Source organism: Leptonychotes weddellii, chromosome 11 (genome assembly GCF_054177405.1).
Source record: "Leptonychotes weddellii isolate Sample4059 chromosome 11, ASM5417740v2, whole genome shotgun sequence".
Classification (NCBI taxonomy): Eukaryota; Metazoa; Chordata; class Mammalia; order Carnivora; family Phocidae; genus Leptonychotes; species Leptonychotes weddellii.
This window is the reverse complement of record NC_138379.1, coordinates 20,818,318-20,841,824: the sequence shown is the minus strand read 5'-3', so window position 1 is coordinate 20,841,824 and position 23,507 is coordinate 20,818,318. Positions and strand designations below refer to the sequence as shown.

General features: G+C 45.3%; 1 protein-coding gene across 1 annotated transcript; it reads right to left on the bottom strand.

Moving 5' to 3' along the window:
• Positions 1-210: 210 nt before the first annotated feature.
• COMMD9 (COMM domain containing 9) lies at positions 211-14,007 on the bottom strand. The gene is made up of 6 exons (XM_006736578.3): positions 13,938-14,007; positions 5,556-5,681; positions 3,661-3,800; positions 2,533-2,567; positions 2,064-2,167; positions 211-1,004 (listed from the first exon to the last, which is right to left on the bottom strand). Exons 1-6 carry the CDS (start codon positions 13,986-13,988, stop codon positions 864-866), a joined length of 597 nt encoding a protein of 198 aa, XP_006736641.1. The 5' UTR covers positions 13,989-14,007; the 3' UTR covers positions 211-863.
• Between the last annotated feature and the right edge of the window lie 9,500 nt (positions 14,008-23,507).

The following is a 23,507-nucleotide window of genomic DNA, read 5'->3' as shown; positions in this document are numbered from 1 at the left end:
TGTCAGCCTAGCTTTCTCCGGCTCCACATGACAGACGAACGCTTGGACGGTGGCGAGGTCCACAAGCCTGCTTTCAGGCCACATGGTGCTCACGAGCTCAGTGGGCAATGAGAAGCTGGGGTCATCTTTCCCAATGAGAGGCGGCGCTGGCGCAAAGCACCAACTCAGGTTAAGGACAGAAGCTTCGAAAAACGTGACTGGAGTCATGAAGTTTTTAGAACGATTATTTATTTCCATCACTCCCACTTGTTTCCCCTGGCATTATATCAAGGACGGGCCTTGTGGCTTCACCCATTCCAGACTCCCTACGCTGGAAGGGGGCCCGCACGGTTGAGGGGCTCAGGAAGGCTCTGGACTTGGGCCGGCGGGGGGCCCCAGGGCTCTACAGGCCCTGCCCGGCTTCTGTGACAGAGAAGCGCCAACTGCTGGCCTCAGCCCCGTGATTCCCTCCCTGTGCTCCAGGGCTGGAAACGGGCCAATTAGACCTAGTGCTGGAAAGGAACTTCTTAGATGAGCTCCACAACGTGGGCCTGAATCTTCCAGGCAGCCACACAGAGGCACCTGACGGTGCGGACGCCCCCTCACACTGCCACAGTGGTGAGGACGTCTTCCAGAGATGGGGGCTTCTGCTCACCAGCTTCAGGACGAAAGAGGACGAGGGAGGAGAACAGCGCGGGGCCAGGGCCGCTTCCTCCCGGTGCAGCTGTGCCTTCCGGACGGCAGCCCCCTCGCCGTCCCCCCCGGCCTGTCTGCCGACCCTGCCGGTGGCCGCAGCTGCTGCACAGGGGTGACCCGGGGGCTGGGAGGCGCACACCGCTGGCCGGCAGCTGGGGCCCGGCCGTGGGCCCGGCAGCCGGCTGGGGTCATTTGTTGGCCACGGCAGAGAGCTGGTCGCGGATGCGGCCCAGGCCGTCTAGCATAGTGTCCAGAGTTTCCTTACTCAGCTCCACAGTGACCACTGAGATGGAGGGTTTGTCTCCACACAGGCTAGGATCCTCTTGGATCTGAAAAGAGAACAGGGCCCAAACGTCAGAGCCGTCCCTCTTCCCACCGTCCTGGAGGTGAGCCCCGGAGCTGGCAGCCGTCCCCCGTTCCGGTGAACCTCTGAAGACAGGCTTCTTGCTCAGAGCTACACAGAGTCCTAGCCCTGGCGTCATTTAGCAAATGAGGAGACGGAAGGAGATTCCCAGAGGCTTGGGAGAGCAGTGCTCAGGGCGGGTACGGGAGAAGCCAAGGCTCACTCACCCCTCGGACCCCTGACTCTCAGCATCCAAGTGAGGAGATACTGCAGGGGCCCATATGGGTACTTGACGGAGGGGGCTCTAGGTCTAGTGAGGATCCACCGGGACGCAGGAAAAACATTACAGCTCCTAGTTAGATCTGTTTCTTTAAAAACAAAAGTCAACTCTACTAGAGTTTAAAAACTTGTTAGAGGCACCCTTACTTTTTCATCTTCTTACAGGTGCTGAGTTTCTGGGTATGTGGCTACGTAAATACGGCATCACTAAACAAGCCCTCGCCATAGACAATGTGGTTTAAGAAGATCCCTGAAAAGATCTGTAGACTGAAGGTAACACTGGGGAGGCCAGAGTGTGCAAACAAGGAAACGGACGGGCGCTTCCCCAGCCGCGCACGGGAGCTCCGGCTCAGCCGCGTCACAAACTGTGGCAGCACAGTCAAGGGGACAAGCAGCTGCCCGAGGGACACCAAAATTATCAAGAAGGCAGTCTGGAATCTGATGGCACGCCCGCACCGTGCAAGCTAAACTTTCCCGTTAGTGTAGAAGGTAAACTTCAGGGAGCAGCAAACCCTTTTTAAAACTTGTGTTTTGTGTTTGTCTTATCCTTCTAAAAGTTCTACTTCCGGTATATGATTTATTATGTCTGTAACATGTTAGTACAGTAGTGACCATGTACTTGACAAACAGAGACCGCATCTGGGAGGTGCCGAATTTTTTTCTATGGGGTCAGAGGTCCCAGAGCTTTGGAGACTGGTATTTTCGATGGCGCGCGGGGGTGCCGCGGCCCCTTCTTTCCTTCTCACGGGCCTGGCAGTGGACGCACCTTCATCTGCAGCAGGCAGGTGGGGACGGCCATGCGGCTGATGCTGTCGGAGGAGGTCTTGATGTCCACTCTCCAGTCCAGGTCGACCAGGTGCGGCAGAGAGACTGTGAAGGAGACGGGCCAGCTCAGAGCCCCTGCCGCTCACCTCACCAAGCCCTTACTCTGGGACAGGCAGCCCGGAGGGCTGGTCATGCTTCTGAGCCACAGGACAAGTCTCCGAGGGAGACAAAGTCAGGGGCCTTCCTCACCATGCTCCGTGCCGCCTGCACTTGGCACTGATTCATGGTGGGCGCATGGCCAGGCTTCTGCCTGCACACACGAGCCTCCAGATGCCAGCACAAAATGAGAGACGAATTTGGGATGAGGTTAATGCACACTGAGTTTCGGTTACAAAGTCTGGCCACCTGGCAGAGTTCGAGCCGGGGCCAGGAAGGAAGGGTAGGGAGGAAGGCGGGTCCTTGATACTCACTCTGATGTGCCTGGGCTTCCGTTCGCCAAGTAGAGCTGTTTAAGAGGGAAAGATAAGGAAAAAAGAATGGAAAAGGGATGAGAATTGATCATGAGAGAGGCCTGTGGACCTGGGCCTCTACCCCTTCTGGAATCCTCGAGCCTATCATCACTCCCTGACAGGAAAGGACCACAGAAACGTCCGCTGTGTGGCAGAAGCACTTTCTTGTTTGTTCTACATAGCTCAGTGATGTTAAGGCCATAAGCGCTGTTAGTTTTCGTAGCTTAGGGGGGCAAAAAGAAAGAAGAGGCTTAATGCATTGTGTTTTTATTGTGTTACCGTTCTCAGAGATGAAGCAGGAAAAGTCAACCAATTCTCTTTTATTGAGCATCTACTCCACAAAGTACTGCCTTTTATGCAAAACACACCCAAACAGACCCATCTAATGCTACAGCAAAGAGCGTCATAGTGAGATGCTAAGCAGAGGCAGATAAAATGTGGTCATGTGTGAGAGAAGTTTCTAAATAAACAATAAAATCCTTGACAAGCAGGGATTATCTCTTATTACTGCCCGAGAATTCTGGTAAGCCTGCTGCTGACCAGTAGCTAATCAGTTCTGCTTAAATTGTATGTATTCAAAGGATTTTCCAAGAAAATATCTAGATAATTCACAAAAGAAACAAAAATGACCAATTAAACACATGAAAAAGATATCTGACATCACTAGTATCAAAGATACATAAACTGAAGTGAGGCGCATTTGCCATTTGTGAACTGGGGGAAAATGTGAAGCGACTCCCTCGGGGCCGATGAAGGTGTGGGGGGAGGGGCACGCTCACGTCCTCCTCCTAGAACCAGTTGGTGCAATCTTTCTGATGGTCAACTTGAGAACAGAAAGCAGAAGCCTCACTCTCGTCTTTAACCAGTAAGCAGATAATTAAGCACGTGAGCAACGTTTCCACAGTAAACTGAAGTGAAAACTGCCAATAGCCTAAACATCTAACAGCAGGGAATTTCTTAACTAAATGTTATGTAATGTCTCCATATAAAGAATATATTTAGCCACTAAAAAGGACACTGAAAGTATTTATTGACCTAAAATATCATTATGTGAGCATTACAAGCAACTCTCAAGAAATGAGCACTTACACGTGTTCTAGGATGATTTTCGTCAGTAGGTTTTTGAGGTTCTGGTGGAAATTTTCAGGAAAGAGAGCCAAGATCGCCTCAGCAGAGGACAGGTCACGGAACACCGCCAGCCTGGTGAGGCGGTGCAGAGCCTGGAGCAGCTGCAGGACAGGCCCGTGGTGAGAAGCAGGGCAGGCGGCAGGGCTCTCTCCCCCCGCGGCGGGGGACACGGCTCGCCGTGCGCCGCCACGTCGTCCCAACAGTCCCATGGGTCCTGAGGCCTCGGTCCCAGATGCTGATGCCCACGTGCCCCGGCCCACCTCTAAGTTCACCTGTTGCTTTAGAAGATAGGGGTAGCTGCCTGACACAGGAACCTGCCAACGTGCCAGAAACTTCTGCTTGGGAGCGAAGGGTTAATAAATCCCCTTTCCTTGTGCACAGAATCTGACCTTCAGTTCACTTTCTAGCCTGTTCCCTGGGAACACGAGGGAAGTGACAAGTCAGCTGTGTTACTAGGCAACGCTGCACTGGCCACTGCGACCGACCGGACTGGGAGTTCTGCACGAACCCCCGGGGGCCCAGAGCCGTGGGCGGCTCCCCTGAGCGGGGCCGCGTGCCACCTGCCGGAGCCTGAAGCTGAGCTCACGGACCTGCTGCCAGAGGCACTGGCCCCGGCGGGGCTCGGGCTCTAAGTGCGGGGTGTCCTTGCCCCTAGGCTGTCACCGAGGAGGGCGAAGAAAACAAACGGATCCCGGGGGAGCTGTGCTGACTCCCCTGGGGAGGAGGAGGGCCTGGCACTGCCCTGCCCACCCTACGTCCTTCCAATAGACAGTAGCCAAGGACGGCCCGCGGCCAGCTTGTGAAGGCAACAATGCTCAGCTGAAACTACCACGACTGTCTGGAGGGAACTGCTTTAGGGCTTTCTCTGATGCCCTGGGGGGCCGCTCAGCTGCAGAGGCACAAGGTGAGAGGTGAGGGGATGTCACCCCTCCACTGATGAGGGGTGAGGTCCCAGCCTCCCTGCCCTCCAGGGTGACAGTTCTGCGGTGTGTTCCCCAGGGTTTCTTACAGGATCCCAAGTTTGAGCCCCGCTGCCCACAGCGGTGCCCGGTCATCAACACATTCTTTCTTGGCTTTGTCTCTCCTCCCTGTTCGACTGTCCCTACTCCCTCCTTTGCGCTTTCTAGACTCATCTCCCCAGGTAATTACTTGCAACCACTCTTAGCCTCAGGGTCTACTTTTGGGGAAGCCAAACTAAATCTTCAACTCACTTCCATAATCTGGATGCTGCCTTTTACTGTTCTACAGCTGATTTCAATGAACCGAGCCCTGGTTTAAAAATAGTAATAATAATAATAATGCAGGCCTGTTTGAATGAACTCCTATTTTAGAAACATATTTGCCCTAAAAAGAGAAGGCTGTGAGTACTGCATAAACTGAGTCACCTCACTCTTCTTCTTGGCCACCAGCTGAGGTCAGGTGGGGTTCAGCAGCATGTCCCCTGAATCATACTCAGGCCTCAGAGCTTCTACCCAGTGCCCCCAAAGAAGTCTGTCTAAGCTATCTGGCTGACAATCTATCAGCAGCGGCAAGTTAGAGGGCAAGAAAATCGCAGAAAGGTTGGCTTTTGTCCACACTGTCTAGGGAACAAGTCTGAAAAGGAAATGGACGGGACCTCTGATTCTTGGTATAGTTCACCCATCCTTGCCTCATTTATCATAAGGAAGTGAAGGTTCAAAGACAATAGCTTTTAAGTTCACTAGCATTAAAACAAAAATCTATTTCAAGTTTGTTATAATGTCAACAGACATTTCAGGGGAAAAATTTCCTTGAAATGTGGCAATGATTGGAAAGTTAAGAAAGAGACTAATGAGCTGAGAAGCCAGTGGCCAAAGGTCATTTCTGACCATACTTACTTGCTCCGCTTCCTCCTGGGTCACAGACAAGCTGGAACATGTAATATCCAAGAGTTGTTTTGAGCCAAGGGCTGAACTGGAAAAGCTCTCTTGGCACAGCTGTCTGACAACATCTTTTGAGGAGGCCTATGAATTAATTCACAGATGGGGAGGAAAAAAAACCACTCAGACTCTGAAAATACATGTTTCAGAACATGATACTGTCTCAGTCATGGTGTGATACCTTTGAGACTCAAGATTTAAAGGTGCACAGGACATCTCCTGTTCCAGGGCAGTGAAATAGATGTCGTTTGTCTTACTTTCCCTTCTCAGCACAACTGAAAGCACTGGGCACTATGTGGAGAACAAACGTAAGACCACTCCGAGACGGAATGGGGAGAAGACAGATCTGCTGTGGGCCTCCCCCTCCAGACCAAGAAATGACATGGTGCTGAGTCTCCTGGATTTTCTTGTTTTTCATATATCCCGGACTTCGAGCTAAAGAACAGGGCAACCCAGAACGCCAATGGGTACACAAAAACAAAACAAACAAACAACTCCCGACAAATACCTGCTCTCTCTAGCCAAAGGACCAAGAAAGCTTAGCAAGACAGAAAACTGTTATGTGAGAACTGCTCTACTGAGCCAAACACCACAGAAAAACCTGTAGCCCCACTCCCACCTATGTTAGCAAAGGCTGAGTGGGGAATGCGGACTTCCACCCTTTTGGGGCTACAACGAGGTATCCCAACACCCCACCCGGGTGGTGTTAGAGAAGGCTAAGGAGGGAGCTGGGACCTCATCCCCACCAACGGGCAGCTAGTCCCACCACCCCTTGGTATTAATAGTAACTACATGGGGGCCAGAACTTCCACCCCTGCCCAGTAGTAATGAGGAACCCCCACTTTTGCATGTCAGTAGGAACCAAGGGCAGAACCTGGACTTTCATCTCCATCTGGTAGTAATGAGGCAGAAACCCTCCAGAATCTCAGACGATAACACAAGAATGCCCAGGTTCCAACTGAAAATCATTCATCATGCCAAGAGCCAGCATGATCTCAAACTGAATGAAAAAAGACAATCATTAGATGCCAACATCAAGATAACAGATGTTAAAATTATTGGACAAAGATTTTAAAGCAGCCATGGCAAAAATGCTTCAGCACCTAAATACAAACATGTTTGAAACAAATAAAAAAACCAGAAAGTCCCAACAAAGGAACAGAAGATACAAAGAAGAACAAAATGGAAATTTTATTTTTTAATTTTTTTATTTTTTTAAAGATTTTTATTTATTTATTTGAGAGAGAGAGAATGAGAGAGAGAGAACACATGAGAGGGGAAAGGGTCAGAGGACGAAGCAGACTCCCTGCCGAGCAGGGAGCCCGATGCGGGACTCGATCCCGGGACTCCAGGATCATGACCTGAGCCGAAGGCAGTCGCTTAACCGACTGAGCCACCCAGGTGCCCCAAAATGGAAATTTTAGAACTGAAAAATACAATAACCAAAATTAAAAAGTTCGGTAGATGGGCTCAGCACCAGAATGAAAGGGACAGAGGAAAGAATCAGTAAACTGGAAGACAGAGCCACTAGAAATCACCCAGTTTGCACACAGAAAACAGACTGAAAATAATGAACAGAGCCTTGGGGATCTGTGGGACTATACCAAAGAATCTAACATTCATGTCATTGGAGTCCTAGAAAGGGAGGATAAAAGAGGGCAAGGCTGAAGAAGTACTTAAAGAAATAACGGCTGAAAACTTTCCAAGTTTAGCTACAGGCATAACTGTATGCATTCAAGAACCTAAGCATATTCTCAACAGGATAAATCCAAAGAAATCCATACCAAGACACACCATAATTAAACTCCAGGAAACTAAAGGCAAAGAAAAAAAATCTTGAAAGTAGTGAGAGAGAAACAATATCTTATCTATAAGGGATCATTAGAATAATAGCAGATTTCGAATCAGAACTCATGGAAGCAAGAAGGAAATGGCACAATATTTCTCTGGTGTTGGAAGAAAAGAACTGTCAACCAAGAATCCTACACCCAGCAAAAAAATATCCTTCAGAAAATGAAGAAGCAATCAAGACATTCTCAGATGAAAGAACACTATGAAAATATGTCACAAGACTAAAGACGTTCTCTTAACAGAAAGGAAACAATAAAAGGAACCTTGGAACATCAGGAAGAAAGACAGAACACAACAAGCAAAAATATGGGTAAATACAATAGACTTTCTTTCTCTTGAATTTCTAAATTCTGTTTAAAGGATGAAGCAAAAATTATAGCACTGTCCAATGCGGCTCTAAATGTATGCAGAGGAAATATTTAAGACAATTATATTACAAATGAGGGAAGGGACATAAAGGGAAGTAAGGTTTCTATACTTCAGCTCTAACTGGTAAAATGATGACACTGATAGATTGTGATGTTACATATATAAATGTAATAACTAGAGCAACCACTAAAAACGTTATAAAAAGAAATCCATTTTAAAACGCTACAGATAAATCAAAAGGGAATTCCAAAAATATGTTCAAATAACCCACAGGAAGGCAAGAAAAAGTAAAAAGAAACAAAAAACATAAAAGAACAAATAAAAAAAATTAAATGGCAGACTTAAGCTCTAATATTCAATAATTACATAAGCTGTAAGTGGGAAATTAAATATGAGCTGCAAATATGACTCAATTAAATGCTGCCTATAAGAAACACTCTTCAAATATAATGATAGAGACAAAAGTAAAGAGATGGAAAAAGATATGTCATGCAAATATTAATGAAATAAAATCAAGAGTGGCTACAATAATATCAGACAACGTAGACTTCACAGCATATTACCAGAGGCAGAAAGGGACATTATATAACGATGAAAGGTTCTATCTCCTAAGGAGACATCCTAACTATGTATGCACCCAGCAAGAGAGCTAGAAAACATGAGAGGTAAAAAAGAGACAGAACTGAAAGAAGAGACAGACAAGCCCACAAATATACTTGGAGACTTCAACACTGTCCTTCAACAACTGATAGAACAACTAGACAGATATTCGACAAGAACACAGAAGATTTCAACAACAGCATTGATCAATCTAATCAACGCTTATGGAACACAACCCTGTAGCAACAGAATACACATTCTTTTCAAGTGCCCACTGAACATATACCAAGATAGATGATATTCTGAGCCATAAAACAAACCTCAACAAATTTGAAAGAACTGAAATCATATTGAGTGTGTTTTTGGTGACCACAATGGAATCAAACTAGAAATCACCCACAGAGAGATGACAAGAAAATATCCAAACACTTGGAAACTTAAACACACTTCTAAATAATCCACAGATCAAAGAGGAGCCTCAAGGGAAATTTTAAAAATTATACTATAAAAATTATACTAAATACATAAAAATGAAAAAAAACCCACAAAATTTTTGGGACATAGCCATGACAGTGTTGACAGGGAAATTTACAGCATAAAACACATATATTAGAAAAGACAAAAGTTCTCAAATCAATAATCTAAATTCCCACCTCAAGAACATAGAAAAAGAAAAGCTATATAATAAACCCAAAGGAAGAAGGAAGGAAACAACAAAGAGCAGAAACCAATGAAATTGAAGACAGGGGGGAAAAAAAAAGAGAGAAATCAATGAAACAAAGAACTAGTTCTTTGAAAATATCAATGAAATTGACAAACTTTTAGTAAGACTGGCAAAGTTAAGCAGAGAGGAGACACAAATTACCAATATCAGGAATGAAACAGGGCATATCACTACAGACCCTAAAGATTTCAAAAGGAAAATAAGAATAACCACAAACAACTCTATACACATAAATTTGGCAGCCTGGACAAAATGGATAAATTCCTCAAAAAACACAAACTACCACAGTTCCCCAATATGCAACTGATAATTTGAATAGCCCTATAATGATTAAGGAAATTGAATTCATAATTTAAAACTCCCCCAAAAGAAATCTCCAGGCCCAGATGCTTTTGCTGGAGAATTCTAACAAACGTTTAATGAAAGAATTAACTAATTCTACACAATCTTTTTTAGGAAACAAAAAATGATGGAACGCTTTCCAATTCATTTCATAAAGCTAGTATTACCCTAACATCAAAGGCAGACAAAGACTGTACAAAAACAGAAAAAAACAACAACTGTAGTCCAATATCCCTCATAAAAATAGATGCAAAAGCCCTTTAAAAAACATTAGCAAATAGAGTTCAGCAACATATAAGAAGAATTATTCACTATAAGCAGGTGGGATTTACTCCAGGGATGCGAGGCTGGTTCAGTATTTAAAACAAACAAACAAACAAACCTATGTAATCTACCATATTAACAGGCTCAAGAAGAAAATCACATGATATCAATCAATGCAGAAAAAGCAGTTGACAAAATTCAACATCCGTTCTTGATGAAAACTCTCATAAAATTAGGAATAGACGGGACCTTCCATAATTTTATATACAGCATCTACAAAAAACCTAGAGATAGCATTTTACTTCATAGTGAAATGCTAAAGTTAGGAACAAGGCAAGATTGTCTGCTGTTACCACTCTTATTCAACATAGTGCTGAAAATTCTAGCCACTGAAATAAGTTAAGAAAAAGGAATAAAATATATACAGATCAGGAAGGGAGAAACAAAAGCTGTCCCTATTTGCAGCTAACATGATTGTCTACACAGAAAGTCTCAAGGAATGTACAAAAAAACTACTAGAATAAGTGAGTTCACCATGTTTGCACATATGAGATACATATAAAAATTAAGTTGTATTTCTATATACTAGCAATGAACATGTAAACACTGGAATTAAAAATACATTTATCAGGGGCACCTGGCTACCTCAGTCTGAAGAGCATGCAACTCTGGATCTCAGGGTTGTGAATTCGAGCCCCATATTGGGTGTAGAGATTACTAAAAAATTAATAAATAAACTTTTAAAAAAGATTTTATTTATTTATTTATTTGAGAGAGAGACAGCACGCACAGGGGAACTCACAAGCAGGAGAGGGACAAGCAGACTCCCTGCTGAGCGTGGAGCTCGATGTAGGGCTCCATTCAGCAACCATGAGATCATAATCCAAACCAAAACCAAGAGTAGTAGGACACTCAACCAACTGAGACACCCAGGTGCCCCCAAAATAAATAAACTTTAAAAGAATAAATAAAAATTAAAATATAGGGGCGCCTGGGTGGCTCAGTCATTGGGCGTCTGCCTTCAGCTCAGGTCATGATCCCAGGGTCCTGGGATTGAGCCCCGCATCAGGCTCCTGTCTCTGCGGGAAGCCTGCTTCTCCCGCTCCCACTCCCCCTGCTTGTGTGCCCTCTCTCACTGTGTCTCTCTCTGACAAATAAATAGAATCTTTAAAAAAAAAATTAAAATATAATATCATTTGTAATTGCTCAAAAAAAGAAAAATACTATGGTATAAATCTAGCAAAACATGTACAGGACTTGTACGCTAAAAAATTACACAACACAGATGAAAGAAATCGAAGATCTAAATAAATGGGGAGATACATCATGGATTGGAAGAGTCAACACACTAAAGATGTCAACTGTCCCCTAATTGATACACAAGTTTAACACAACTCCTATAAAAATCTCAGCAGGTTTTTTTAAACATAGACAAAATCATTCTAAAATTATATAGGAAGCAAAGAAACTAGAATAGCTAAAACAATTCTGATAAAGAATGAAGTAGGAGAAATCAGCCAATCTGATTTCAAGACTTATTACATAGCTACAGTCCTCAAGACTGTGAGGTATTATCAGAGGAATAAACAAATAGATCAATGGGACAAAACGAAGAATCCTGAAATAGACCCACATATATTTGCCCAACTGATTCTTGACAAAGTTACAAAAGCAATTCAATGGAGGAAAGACAGCATTTTCAACAAATGGTTCTGGAACAACTGGACATTCACAGGCAAAAAGAAAAAAAAAAGAACCCCTCAAACTGTCTTACATGCATTATACAAAATTAACTCAAAATTGATCATGTACTTAAATGTAAAATGTAACGTAATCATAAATGTATTGTAAACTATACAACTTTTAGAAAAAAGAGGAGAAAATTTGGAGATCTATGGCTTGGCAAAGAGTTCTTAGACATGACACCAAAAGTACAATTCATAAAAGGAAAAATTGTTAGTAAATTGTACTTCATCAAAATTAAAACTTTTGCTCTGCAAAAGCTCCTGTAATGAGTTGAATGGTGTCCCCCTAAAATTCATATATTAAAGTCCCAATTCCCAGTACCTCAAAATGTGATCTCATTTAGAAACAGAATTGTTGCAGATGTAATTAGTTAAGATGAAGTCATAGGGTGGACCCTATTCCAATAGGACCAGTGTCCTTATTAAAAAGGGAAATTAAAAAGGGAAGTAGAGGGGCTCCAGGGTGGCTCAGTCAGTTGGGCATTGGACTCTTGATTTCAGCTCAGGCCGTGATCTTGGGGTCATGGGATTGAGCCCCAAGCCAGGCTCTGCACTCATGGACCCTGCTTGTGATTCTCTCTCTCTCTCCCTCTACCTCTTCTTACCAGCCCCCCACCCTCCAGAGGGTAAGGAGAGGGTGAGGGCAGAGGGGAGGTGGATGTGGATATAAAAGGGCAAAAGGAAGGATCCTGTAGTGATGGCAACGTTCTGTATCTTCAGTGTATCAAAGTCAATATCCTGGTTGGGATATCATACTATAGTTTTGCAAGATGCTTCTATAGGGGGAAACTGGGTAAAGGGTAAATGGGACCTTTCTGTATTACTTTTTACAACTGTATGTAAATCTATAATTACCTCAAAATAAAAACTTTAAGTAATTTTTTCAATATTTTATTTATTTGAGAGAGAGCGAGAAAGAGAGAGACAGCAAGAGTGGGGGGAGAGGCAGAAGCAGACTCCCTGCTGAGCAGGGAGCCTGATGCAGGGCTTGATCCCAGGACCCCAAGATCACGACCTGAGCTGAAGACAGATACTTAACTGACTGAGCACCCCTAAGTAATTTTTTTTAAAAAAGAAAATACAAAGAATAGGAATGAGAATGAATTAACTATTGCTACATAATAGCAAGCAAAAAAAGCCTGGAATAAAAAAAGTATATGCTGTATTATTCCATTCATGTGAAGTTCAAACATGGGCAATATTAAATTGATTTTAAAAGCAAGGATAGTGGTTACTACTGGGATGAGTGAGGGAAGTAACAAAGGAACAATAGAGAGACTTTGCAGTACTGGTAATATTTTGGTTTTGACCATAGTGATGGTTACACGGGTATGTAATAAATCACTGAGCTGTGCATTTATGATTTCTGTGCTTTTATGTGTTACACATTAATAATACTTTTTTAAAGTATTAAAAAAGTCCATACCATGAATAGGCAGGCATTGGGTGGGGAGTGGGCAGAACGGATGAGGGTGGAAAGGCCCAGGGCTGTGAGCTGAGAGCCATAGGTTTCCAATCTCAGCTTTGTTACTTCATTCAGTAATTCACATAACAGCTATGTACTGAGCACATGCTATGTGCCAGAAGTTGAGATACACTTGTTGGGGATACATTTGTGAATATCATAGAGTAGCTGCTTTTAGGGATGGAGAATACAAGTGAACACTGCTGGGACTGTTAAAACAAAGGAGGGACCATTCCACGAACCAATCAACGATGATGCCGTGCCATGAATTGCTTAGTGTTACGAACTCAACCCTCTTCATCTGGAGTTAAAACCAAAAAAAGAAAAGTCCCAACTGGATCTTACATTCTGCAAGAAAGGCAGAAAACAAGCAAATAGACGCATCACGTCTACACAGGAAGATAAAGCCGCCCCTTCTTCCATAAGGGAAATCAGAAATGAAACAAGTAATTCCAGTCCATCGTTTCATTTGGTTTTAAGAAGCCTCACAACCTTTCAAATGATTATCAGGAGAGTGTTTGGGCCTTTACACCGGTCAAAGCAAGTACAGAAAACCCGGGACTCAGGAAACAGAACGCCCACTTCACTCAGGGGGCCGAGAGGAAGCAGAAGAGGGAGATTCCTCAACCATGGAGCGAAGAGGGGCTGCGGGATGAAATGGGGAACTGGCAACGTGGATCTAGCACTTACCACCTCAACACGCCAATCCTGAACACCAGCCCCAGAGCCCTTTAGTAGGGGGCATCTGTACAGCACCTTCACGTCCGTTATCTTATCTGTGCCCCCACCATCCTGTCAGGACGGTATTAATTTCGAGCCCGCTTTCTAAAAGCTCGGAAAGGCCCAACGACGCAGTCACCCAGAGAGGCAGTAGCGGGGTCATGGCTCCAAATCAGGGTCCATTTGGTCCCAAATCCCATTCCGTCTCAAGGCCTGGGGACAAAGGCCCGCCTCACGATGTCCCCACCCCTCCAATTTACCTTCAGCAGGCTCTGGAGCGCCGCGAAATTCTCCGCTGTCAACGCGGCCATCTTCCCCAAGTCACCTGACGGCGACACGCGGAGAAGATCGTCACGTGGCTCCGATGCCGCCGCAGGGCATGCTGGGGGCTGTAGTCCTTCGGGATGGCGATGACTGCCCGGGTTTTGGTGCTGCGGCATGGGGAGGGGCCCATAGGACGCGATCGCTGGATGATAGCTCAGCCTGGGGACTCTAGGACAGTGGAGTCTGGAGGACGCAGGTGTGGGATAGTTTTCCCGGGTGGAAATTCGCTTGGCTTGGCTGGTCTACTTACCAAGACTGGGAAAACTGATTTTCCTTCACCTGTGTGGGTGGGCTGGCTGATTTGGGGAATGCACCTGCAGGTGGTATTCACACCCTTATGTAGTCCCCTCCCACACTGTACTAGGATTGGTCTGTGTGGCCAATATCAGGTGGCAGAAGTGATGGTATGTCACTTCTGAATTATTTATAAAAGACTGCAGTTTTGGGGTATTCTCTTTTGTCTGTTCCTTTTTCTTGAATCTCTTGCTCTGGGGAAAGTAAGCTGTCGTGTTGTGAGAAGCCCTCTGGAGAGGTCCATGTGGCAAAGAATTGAAGCCTCTGGCCAATAGCCAGCAAGAAACTAAAGCCTGCCAACAACCTCACTACTGAGTTTAGAAGCAGATTCAGTAGCCTCTGCAGAGCTCTGAGATGACGGTAGCCTTGGCCAACACTTTGACTACCACCTCATGAGACTTTCAGAACCAGAACCACCCAGCTAAGCCACTCCCAGATTTCTGGTGTTCAAGAACTGTACGATTATAAATGTTTGTTGTTTTAAGCCATTAAGTTTGGTAATTTGTCCACAGCAATAATAACTAATACCTGGAGGCAATACAGTATAGAGACTTCAGAATTCCACCTAAGTTTGAATCCCAACTCTACATGTTATTAACTGTATCTTGAGCAAGTTCTCAAACTTCTCTGAGCCTTGGTTTCCACATCTGTAAATTGATGTCGATCACACCTACTGCAGAGAGCAGAGCTGAGTGATAGGTGATGCCCCCGGGAGGTTATTCAGCTCTCCTGGCCCTGTGGGCAGGTATGTTATGAGGGGATCCCCCAGGATCCAGTCAGTGATGGGTAGGGCCTGTGACCCTGCACCATGTCATCCCATTTGGGTAGGGCTTCCCAGACTGCCACTACATGATACATTTGAAGGTTTGTCTATGGTCTGGGGAGCTTACAGCAATTCCTAAACCATAAATGTTTTCACAGAAAGGAACAGAATAGAATAACGGAATTTATTTCCATAATTTGGTCCCACTACCTGGTTTTTGTTAGGCCTTATCTGATTTCTTTCCAATTCTGGGTCTATGAATTTGTGCTTACTTTCATTTATTTAATAAACTTGACATGAGCCAGGCTCCTTTCCTCCTTTCTAAGCTTCTCACACTAACTGATTTACTTACTTCCTATAATAATCCTATGTGATACACACACACACACACACAATACTATTATTTTTCCCATTTACATATGAGGAAACCGAGGTACAGAGAATACAGAGAAGTGAAGTAATTTGTCCAAGGTCACACAGCTAAGTAGTGGCAGAGCCCAGAATCGAACTCGAGCAGTTGGGCTCCAGAGTCTGTGCTGTTAATTGCCTGGCTGTATATGTCTCCTTGTCTTCCCATAGCTGAAGACTATGAGCTGAAAACTCATGCTTCTTCTGTCTGGATGTCTGACTCCCTTCCCAAGGGGGCAAGAACAATCTGAGGGTGTTCCTGGATAATCCGCCCAGTGGTGTGATGAGAGACAAGATAACGAATGGAGGGGGTACCTTTGGAAAAAGACTCAGGTTCAATTCCTGGCTCCTGTGTGCTTCTGGCAAGTTACTGCATCTCTCTGAACCTCAGTCTCCTCATCTGTAAAATGGAAACAACAATTAAAATACCTTTTGACGATTATGGGGAGCTCAAGGATGATTTATACCCCAGAGAGAGAAGGGTTACTTATTTGGAGACTCCATCTGAGCCATTGGCAGCTCTGAAGGGCAGAGCGTTCCTGTGCTATGAGAAAGGGTTGCCACTAGGTTGATAGACCATCTCAGTTTGTCCAAGAAGGAGGGATTTCCTGGGACACAACACTTGCAGGGCTAACACTGGGACAGTCCTGGGCAAACCAGCCTCGCTAGTCACCCTTGTGTAAGGAAAATCATCTTCTTAGAACACTTGTCCTGTCTTCTCTAGTGGGGCTGATGTGAAGAGAGCAGCATGAATGCAGACTTTTTATTTATTTATTTATTTATTTATATTTTTTATTTTTTAAGATTTTATTTATTTATTTGACAGAGAGATAGCGAGAGCAGGAACACAAGCAGGGGGAGCGGGAGAGGGAGAAGCAGGCCTCCTGCTGAGCAGGGAGCCCGATGTGGGACTCGATTCCAGGACCCTGGGATCATGACCTGAGCCGAAGGCAGACGCTTAATGACTGAGCCACCCAGGCGCCCGAATGCAGACTTTTTAAATAGAAGGTGATTAGGGGCAGAAATCTTAGTTTGAGAGTTCTTTTGTTGTTGTTGTTGTTGTTGTTATTGTTGTAGTTGTTAATAGCTTTACAGAGAGGTAATTCACATATACAATTTACCCACTTAAAGTGTACAATTCAGTGGATTTTAGTATATTCACAGAGTTGTGTAACCATCACCACAATGCAAGAACATACCACCAAAAAGAACAACCATACCCGTTAGCTATCTTCCCCCCTTCTCTTTCCATCACACCCCAGCCCCAGGCCACCATGAATCTCCTCTTTCTCCTCTCGATTTACCTGTTCTGGACATGGTAGACACAAGGAATCAGATGCGGTTGTTTTCATCAATATTTCCCCCTTAATCTGATGTCTTCAAGGGTCATCCACGTTGGGTATCATGTGTCAGGACATCATTCCGTTTTTTTTTTTTTTAAGATTTTATTTATTTGACAGAGAAAGAACTAACAAGAGCAGGAGCACAAGCAGGGGGAGTGGGGGAGGGAGAAGCAGGCTTCCCGCTGAGCAGGGAGCCCGATGTGGGGCTCGATCCCAGGACCCCGGGATCATGACCTGAGCGAAGGCTGACGCTTAACTACTGAGCCACCCAGACGCCCCTAGACGTCATTTCTTTTGATGGCTGAGTAATTTCGGTTGTATGTTTATCTGTTCACCGGATGGTGGATACGTGGGTCATTTCTGCCTTCTGGCTGTCATGAGTAATGCTGTTGTAAACACTCTTGAACAAGCTTTTGTGTCAATTGATATTTTCATTTCTCTTGGGGTATGTACCCAGGAGCCACAGGGTAGCTCTGTGTTTAACCTTCTGAGGAGCTGCCAGACTGTTTCCCAGAGTGGCTGCGCCATTTACCTTCCCATCAGCAATGTCTGAGGGTTCCAATTTCCCCACATCCTCACCGACACTTGTTATTATCTGTCTGTCAGATGGGTAGGTGTGAGGCGGTGTCTCGTTGTGAGCAAGCTTGCCTCAGAGTTGAACTTTGCATAGCCAGCCCATGTTGTCATTTAGGCTACCGATGTTCGTTTGAGGTGACTGATGGAGATTATGGGGGCTTAAGCGCCCAGTCTGCCCTTGGGTCCCACCACCAAGTCTGGGCTGCCTTCTTTATCAGAAGAATACCTGCAGGACGTGGATGAGGCCAAGGGGCCTATGGTCCTTTAGGGAGAGTCCCCTCATTTCCCTGCTTTCCCCTTTCCTCACCCCCATTTCAGGGATGGAGGTGAGGGTGGGTGTCCACAGAGAAAGGGGCTGCTTCACTGTTTTGGTCTTATACCACCTGCTCTAAGTCAAAGACTGGTTTTGAAGTGGACTGATCAGCTCATTGGAAGACTGCAGGCAAATTAGGGACAGAAGACCTGAAAATGGCAGGTGCACACTGGCTTGGACATGCTGTCTATGTCCAGATCAGGCAACACAAGCTGCATGATCTGGAGTTCCCTTTGTACTAACATTTGTCTTAGTTAATGCCGCATTTCAAAATGGGGAAATGCCACCTAAAAATCCAGATTTCTGGCTTTTCTCTAAAACTTGACGGGCCTAGCCATGCTGCTCCCACCATGCAGCAGTTGGCTGGAGCTGAGTCCTGGCTGCCCCCCTGAAGATAGGCACAGGCTCTCCAAATTCCCACTGTCCCCACTGCTCCCTGTTATGTCACAGTTGGCCATCCCCCCATGTCACCTGCCTTATCCCTGCAGGAGAGTATTCGTTAGTGCCCAGCTTCCCTCGGGGACCTAAGGAGGTAAAGTGAGGCCATAGTCGATGGCCAGGCCGAGTTTGTATTTGAGATCCTGGGTTTCCGGTTATCTGCATCTCGTCTCACCATGAGCCTAAGCAAGCTGCAGGTGGACATCTAATTTCCCATTCATGCTTCTTAAGTGATTTTTATGGCCCAAACATGGTTCTAAGAGCTTTGCATGTTTAAGTTCATTCAGTCCTCACAGTGACCCATGAATATTCCCAGGTTACAAGTGGGAAAACGAAGGGCCAGAAAGTGAACTCATAATCCGTGGGTAATTAGTGGGAGACCAAGGATGTGAAGGCAGGAGCAAATGAGGTCATTTTGCGAGCTTGCTCATGATAGAGTGCCTGGTCCACTGGGAGGGGGGAGGGTGGTTCAGTGGAGGCTGCCACATAATGATTCACCTGGCTTGGTAACTGCTGCTGGCATGCTACACAGCCAGGCACTCATCCTGGCCAGGTGCCCCTCACTAAAGCCAAGGGCTGGAGTGGAAGACACCCGTGTTTGGAGAGATGATGTCTGCCATTCTTTCCAGCTCTAACTTGTGGTAAGTCTCAGAGAGGTAGCAAGAGACGAGGGGAGGGAGAGGAGAGGGGGCATTTGTCAATTCGTGATGCCTGGAAGACTAGCAGGTACCCAGCTGGTCCCTCCAAAGGGGGTGTCCCCTGTCCCCCCATTTCAGAACCCCATGAGCTGGGAGTCCAAATTTCCTCCCCCAGCTCTGGCTAGCCTGGAGGTTATGATTAGTGAAGTCCAGAGCGCATCAGGCCGGGAGGGCAATGTGGCCTCGTTTCTCACCCTCCCGTCCCCAGGAGTAACACAGAAGTGGCTGGTAACACACGGCATTGTCCTCACACACAGGGCCTCTTTGTTTCCCTGATTCACAGAGAGGAGGCAGTAACAATGGCCTTGAATGGCACTTTGCGCTCCTTTCTCCAATGTTATACTTGTGTTTCTCAGTTCTGGGATCAGCTAGACAATTATTTCCTGCGGGAGGTACCAGCTTTTCATCTTTTCCATCTGTTTCTCTGGCAGTCCTCAGGCCCAGGGTCGGTGGGAACTGATGGAGAGCTAGGCCCGGAGACAGCGGGGCCCATCAAAATGTCACCTTCTCAGGAGGCTGGAAGGCGGTGGCCCCTCACCTCTCCCCTGCAAGGTGGGACCTGCCCTGGAGGAAGGAATCAGACCAGGTAACATGGGAGACAGGCTGAGAGCTGTTGGCGGGGAACGGGGCCAGAGGCAAAGGCTGAGCGTCCAGCCCGAGGAGGATGGGTTTCTGTTTTCTAGATATCCTGTTTGCTGGAGAGCCACTGTCTGCTGGCAAACAAATGAAAGTGAGGTCAAGTTCAGCAGCCTCCCAATTAGGGACACACTCTGCCTCTCTGACCCTTCGTCAGTGCCTCTGATGTCTTTGGGTAACAAGAAACTTCAGGGTCCATGTGGATTGATGGAAATGACTGTTCCCTTAATCACTGCTGCCATTATTACGCTCTTCTTGTACTTACTGTATCTGGGTATGTATCACTCTGTGTATCTTACCGTATTGATAGCAATTACAGCAAACACTTATACAATGTGTTTTCCATTCTTTCTTGATTCCGGGCAGTCTGGTCCTAGAATCTGTGCTTTTCATCATAGGCTTCTTATATAAAGTTTTGTACAATAAATCAAGGTCATTCCAAGGTCTCACCTTGAGAGGCAGTGATGTATAATGATAACTATGTGTCCTGAGCCCTTTGCCCTGTGCTGGGCAACGTTCCCGGGGTTTCGCCTCTATGTCCTCATTTATTCCACATAATAACTCATTGGATGGATACTTTTATGGTCTCCATTTTATTGAGGAGGCAACTGAAGTGCAGGGAAGTTAAGTAACTCTCCGAGGGTCCACAGCTGTCACGTGGCAGAGGCAGGATTTGAGCTCAGGTCTCTCCGGAGTGCTGGGTGACTCTAAAGCCTACCCAGCCCTGTGGCGGGTCTGGAGTTAAGTGACCTCCTCCGGGTCATGAGGTGTAGAGGGTGGCATTCTTTTTTTTTTTTCTTTAAAGATTTTATTTATTCATTTGAGACACAGAGATACAGAGAGAGAGAGAGCCTGAGCAGGGAGAGAGGCAGAGGGAGAGGGAGAAGCAGGCTCCCCGCTGAGCCAGGAGCCCGATGTGGGGCTCGATCCCAGGACCCTGGGATCATGACCTGAGCCAAAGGCAGACGCCTAACAACTGAGCCACCCAGGCGCCCCTCCTAATCGTCCCCAGCCCACCCAGCACACCATTAGCCGAAAATGCTGCCAGGTGGACACTTGTGCTGTTCCACCAGAAGCCCTTGATCCTCAGGCCCCCTTCACTGGGCTCAGCCAGGATGACGAATTAAACAAATATTGAAAAATGATAAAAAGGAAAACACGTGGCTGTGTCCTTCTAATGCTTATTGATTTTTAAGATCTTCTCAGGCATGAAAACGAGATTCATTGCCGTCATCATGACATCGGATTCCTGTGAGCTCAAAGAGTGGCTCATCGATCAGGGTGGGGTGCCTGGCAGGGCGGGTGTGGGCCTGTCTCCTGTCTAGGTCATCAGCTCCAGAGATGGAGCATGGAGGGGGCTGGAGGGGGTGGAGGAAGGCAGTACTTCAAGCAAGGGGCACTGTGGCCCGGGAGGGATCTCTTGGCATCTGGGAAGCCACTGGGGCCACTTCTCAGTTCCACGCCGATCTCTGGGGCCTTGTTTTGTTGTTGTTGTTTTCTTGCAAAAGGCCCCAAGAATTCCAGGTTATTTTATATGTGTGTGTGTCAAAAATAATGCAAATACGACATGAATTCATATGCAGAGGACCTGGGTCTGCAGAGTACATGAGCTCTTCTGTATATACTGCCCTCTATCTCTCTCCAAGGGAATCGTTCATTTCCCAGCAAGTACTTATTTACCTGCTACTGTGCGCGACATCCGGTTCTAGGTGCTGGCCATATGGCGGTGCACCGAATGAAAAATCCCTGCTCTCCTGGGAGCTTACGTTCCAGGGGACATTGTGAGGAGCTTTGTGTGCAGCCCCCCTATCTATGCCTGTATCACGTCTATCTCTAGGCCTGGGTCTATAGGTTCATGTTGTACACGCGATACTGTGAGTGGCTTCTTCACTAACAGTGTGTCTTGGAACCCATTCCACGTCAGCCCAAACGGACGTGCCTCGTCTTTGATAGCTGTGTAATGGTATTCTGCAGGATAAACCCTTGCAGATAGACATACAGGTTCCTCTGATATTTGCCAACAACAGTGCTGCAGGAAACTTTCTTCTGCATACACTGTTGTAGACATGGGAGTCTGCACACGTGCTGAGTGACCATGGCGAAGTTAATGAACCTCTCTGTGCCTCAGTTGCTTCATGTATAGACTGAAAGTAAGAATGGTACCTCCCTCTATTCATCAAGGAAATGCAGACAAACCACCATGAGGCGCCGCTTCACTCCCGCCAGGATGTCTATAATCAAAAGACAGGTACTAACAAGTGTTGGCTGGCGAGGCCCTGACGAAATTAGAACCCTTGTATACCCTGGTGGGAATATAAAATGGTGCAGCCACTTTGGGAAAAAGTTTGGCAGCTCCTGAAAAAGGTAGAGCAGAGGATTACACCGTATGGCCCAACAACTCTACTTTGATGTGGATCCCCATAATAAACGAAAACACATGGCCACATAAAAACTTGTACGCAAAGGTTCATAGCAGCAATCTTCATATTAGCCAAAAGCTAGAAACAAGCCAAATGTCCACCACCTGATGAATGGATAAACAAAATGTGGTATATCTATGCAATGAATATTATCTGGCATTAAAAAGACATGAAGCATTGATATATGCTACAACATAAATGAGTCTTAAAAATATTATGCTAACTGAAAGAGGCCAATCACAAAGGGCCACATATTGTATATTTCACTGATATGAAATGTCCAGAATAGGCAGATCCACAGAGACAGAAAGTAGATTGGTGGTTGCCAGGAGGTTGAGGGGTTGAGATAATGGGGAGTGACTCTTAATAGGTACAGGGCTTTTTTGGGGTGTGATGAAAATGTTCTAAAATTGTGATGATGATCGCACAACTCTGCAAATACACTAAAAAAGTACTGAACTGTACACTTTAAATGGGTAAATTGTATGGCATGTGAATTGTGTCTCAACAGAGGTGTTATTTAAAAATAATAATAAGACCTCCCTCCTAGGTCATGAGGATGAACTGGGATGGCGTAAAAATGTGGAGAACAGTCCCTGGCATCTGGAAGCTCTAAGTATCTGCTGCTTTTGGTGTTGCCTCTGGAGCATGGATTCCCAGAAGCAGAAGTGTTGACCCAAAGGGCTGGTGTATTTTTTTTTTATTTTAATTTTTTAATTTTCAAAGACTGCCAAGTTGCCCTCCAAAACCATCTTCACCGGCTCACTCTCAAAAGTAGTGCAAAGGATGCCTGTTTTCCTCTTTTCTTTTCAAAGAAGCGACCACCATAAAAAGTCTGGAAGAACATTTATCACTGTTCACTGTGGTTTTCTTTCAGGTGATGGGATCATGTATGAATTTTCTTTTCTTTTTTCATAGTGCTTATCTGAATTTTTTTCATATTTTCAAAAATAGAACATGTAGTTGCAAATGGCATGATCTCATTCTTTTTCATGGCTGAGTAATATTCTATTATCTATATATCTATAGATATAGATATCAATGGAATATATATCTATATATATATCACATCTTCTTTATCCATTCATGTATAGATGGCCACTGGGTTGCTTCCACATCTTGTCTATTGTAAATAATACTGCAATAAACACAGTGGTGTGTCTATCTTTTCAAATTAGTGTTTTCATTTTCTTTGGGTAAAAACTCAGTAGTGGAATTACTGGGTCATATGTCAATTCTGTTCTTAATTTTTTTGAGGACCCTCCATACTGTTTTCCACAGTGGCTGCACCAGTTTACATTCCCACCAACAGTTCACAAAGGTTCCTTTTTGTCCACATCCTCGCCAACACTGTTATTTCTTGTGTTTTTTATTTTAGCTATTTTGACAGGTGTTAAGTGAGATCTCATTGTGGTTTTAATTTGCATTTACCTGATGATTAGTGATCTTTTCATGGATGGACTTAGAGGGTATGTAATGCTAAGTGAAATAAATCAATCAGAAAAAGACAAATAGCATATGATTTCGCTCATACGTGGAATTTAAGAAACAAAACAAGTGAACAAACAATTTTTTTTTAATAAAGATTTTATTTATTTGACAGAGAGACAGCGAGAG

Coding starts and splice junctions, on each gene's coding strand:
- COMMD9 (XM_006736578.3), bottom strand. CDS start 13,988: ATGGCCGCGTTGACAGCGGAGAATTTCGCGGCGCTCCAGAGCCTGCTG. Junction 5,682..13,937: donor CGCTCCAGAGCCTGCTGAAG/GTAAATTGGAGG, acceptor ATTAATTCATAG/GCCTCCTCAAAAGATGTTGT. Junction 2,568..3,660: donor AAAATCATCCTAGAACACGT/GTAAGTGCTCAT, acceptor CCTCTTAAACAG/CTCTACTTGGCGAACGGAAG.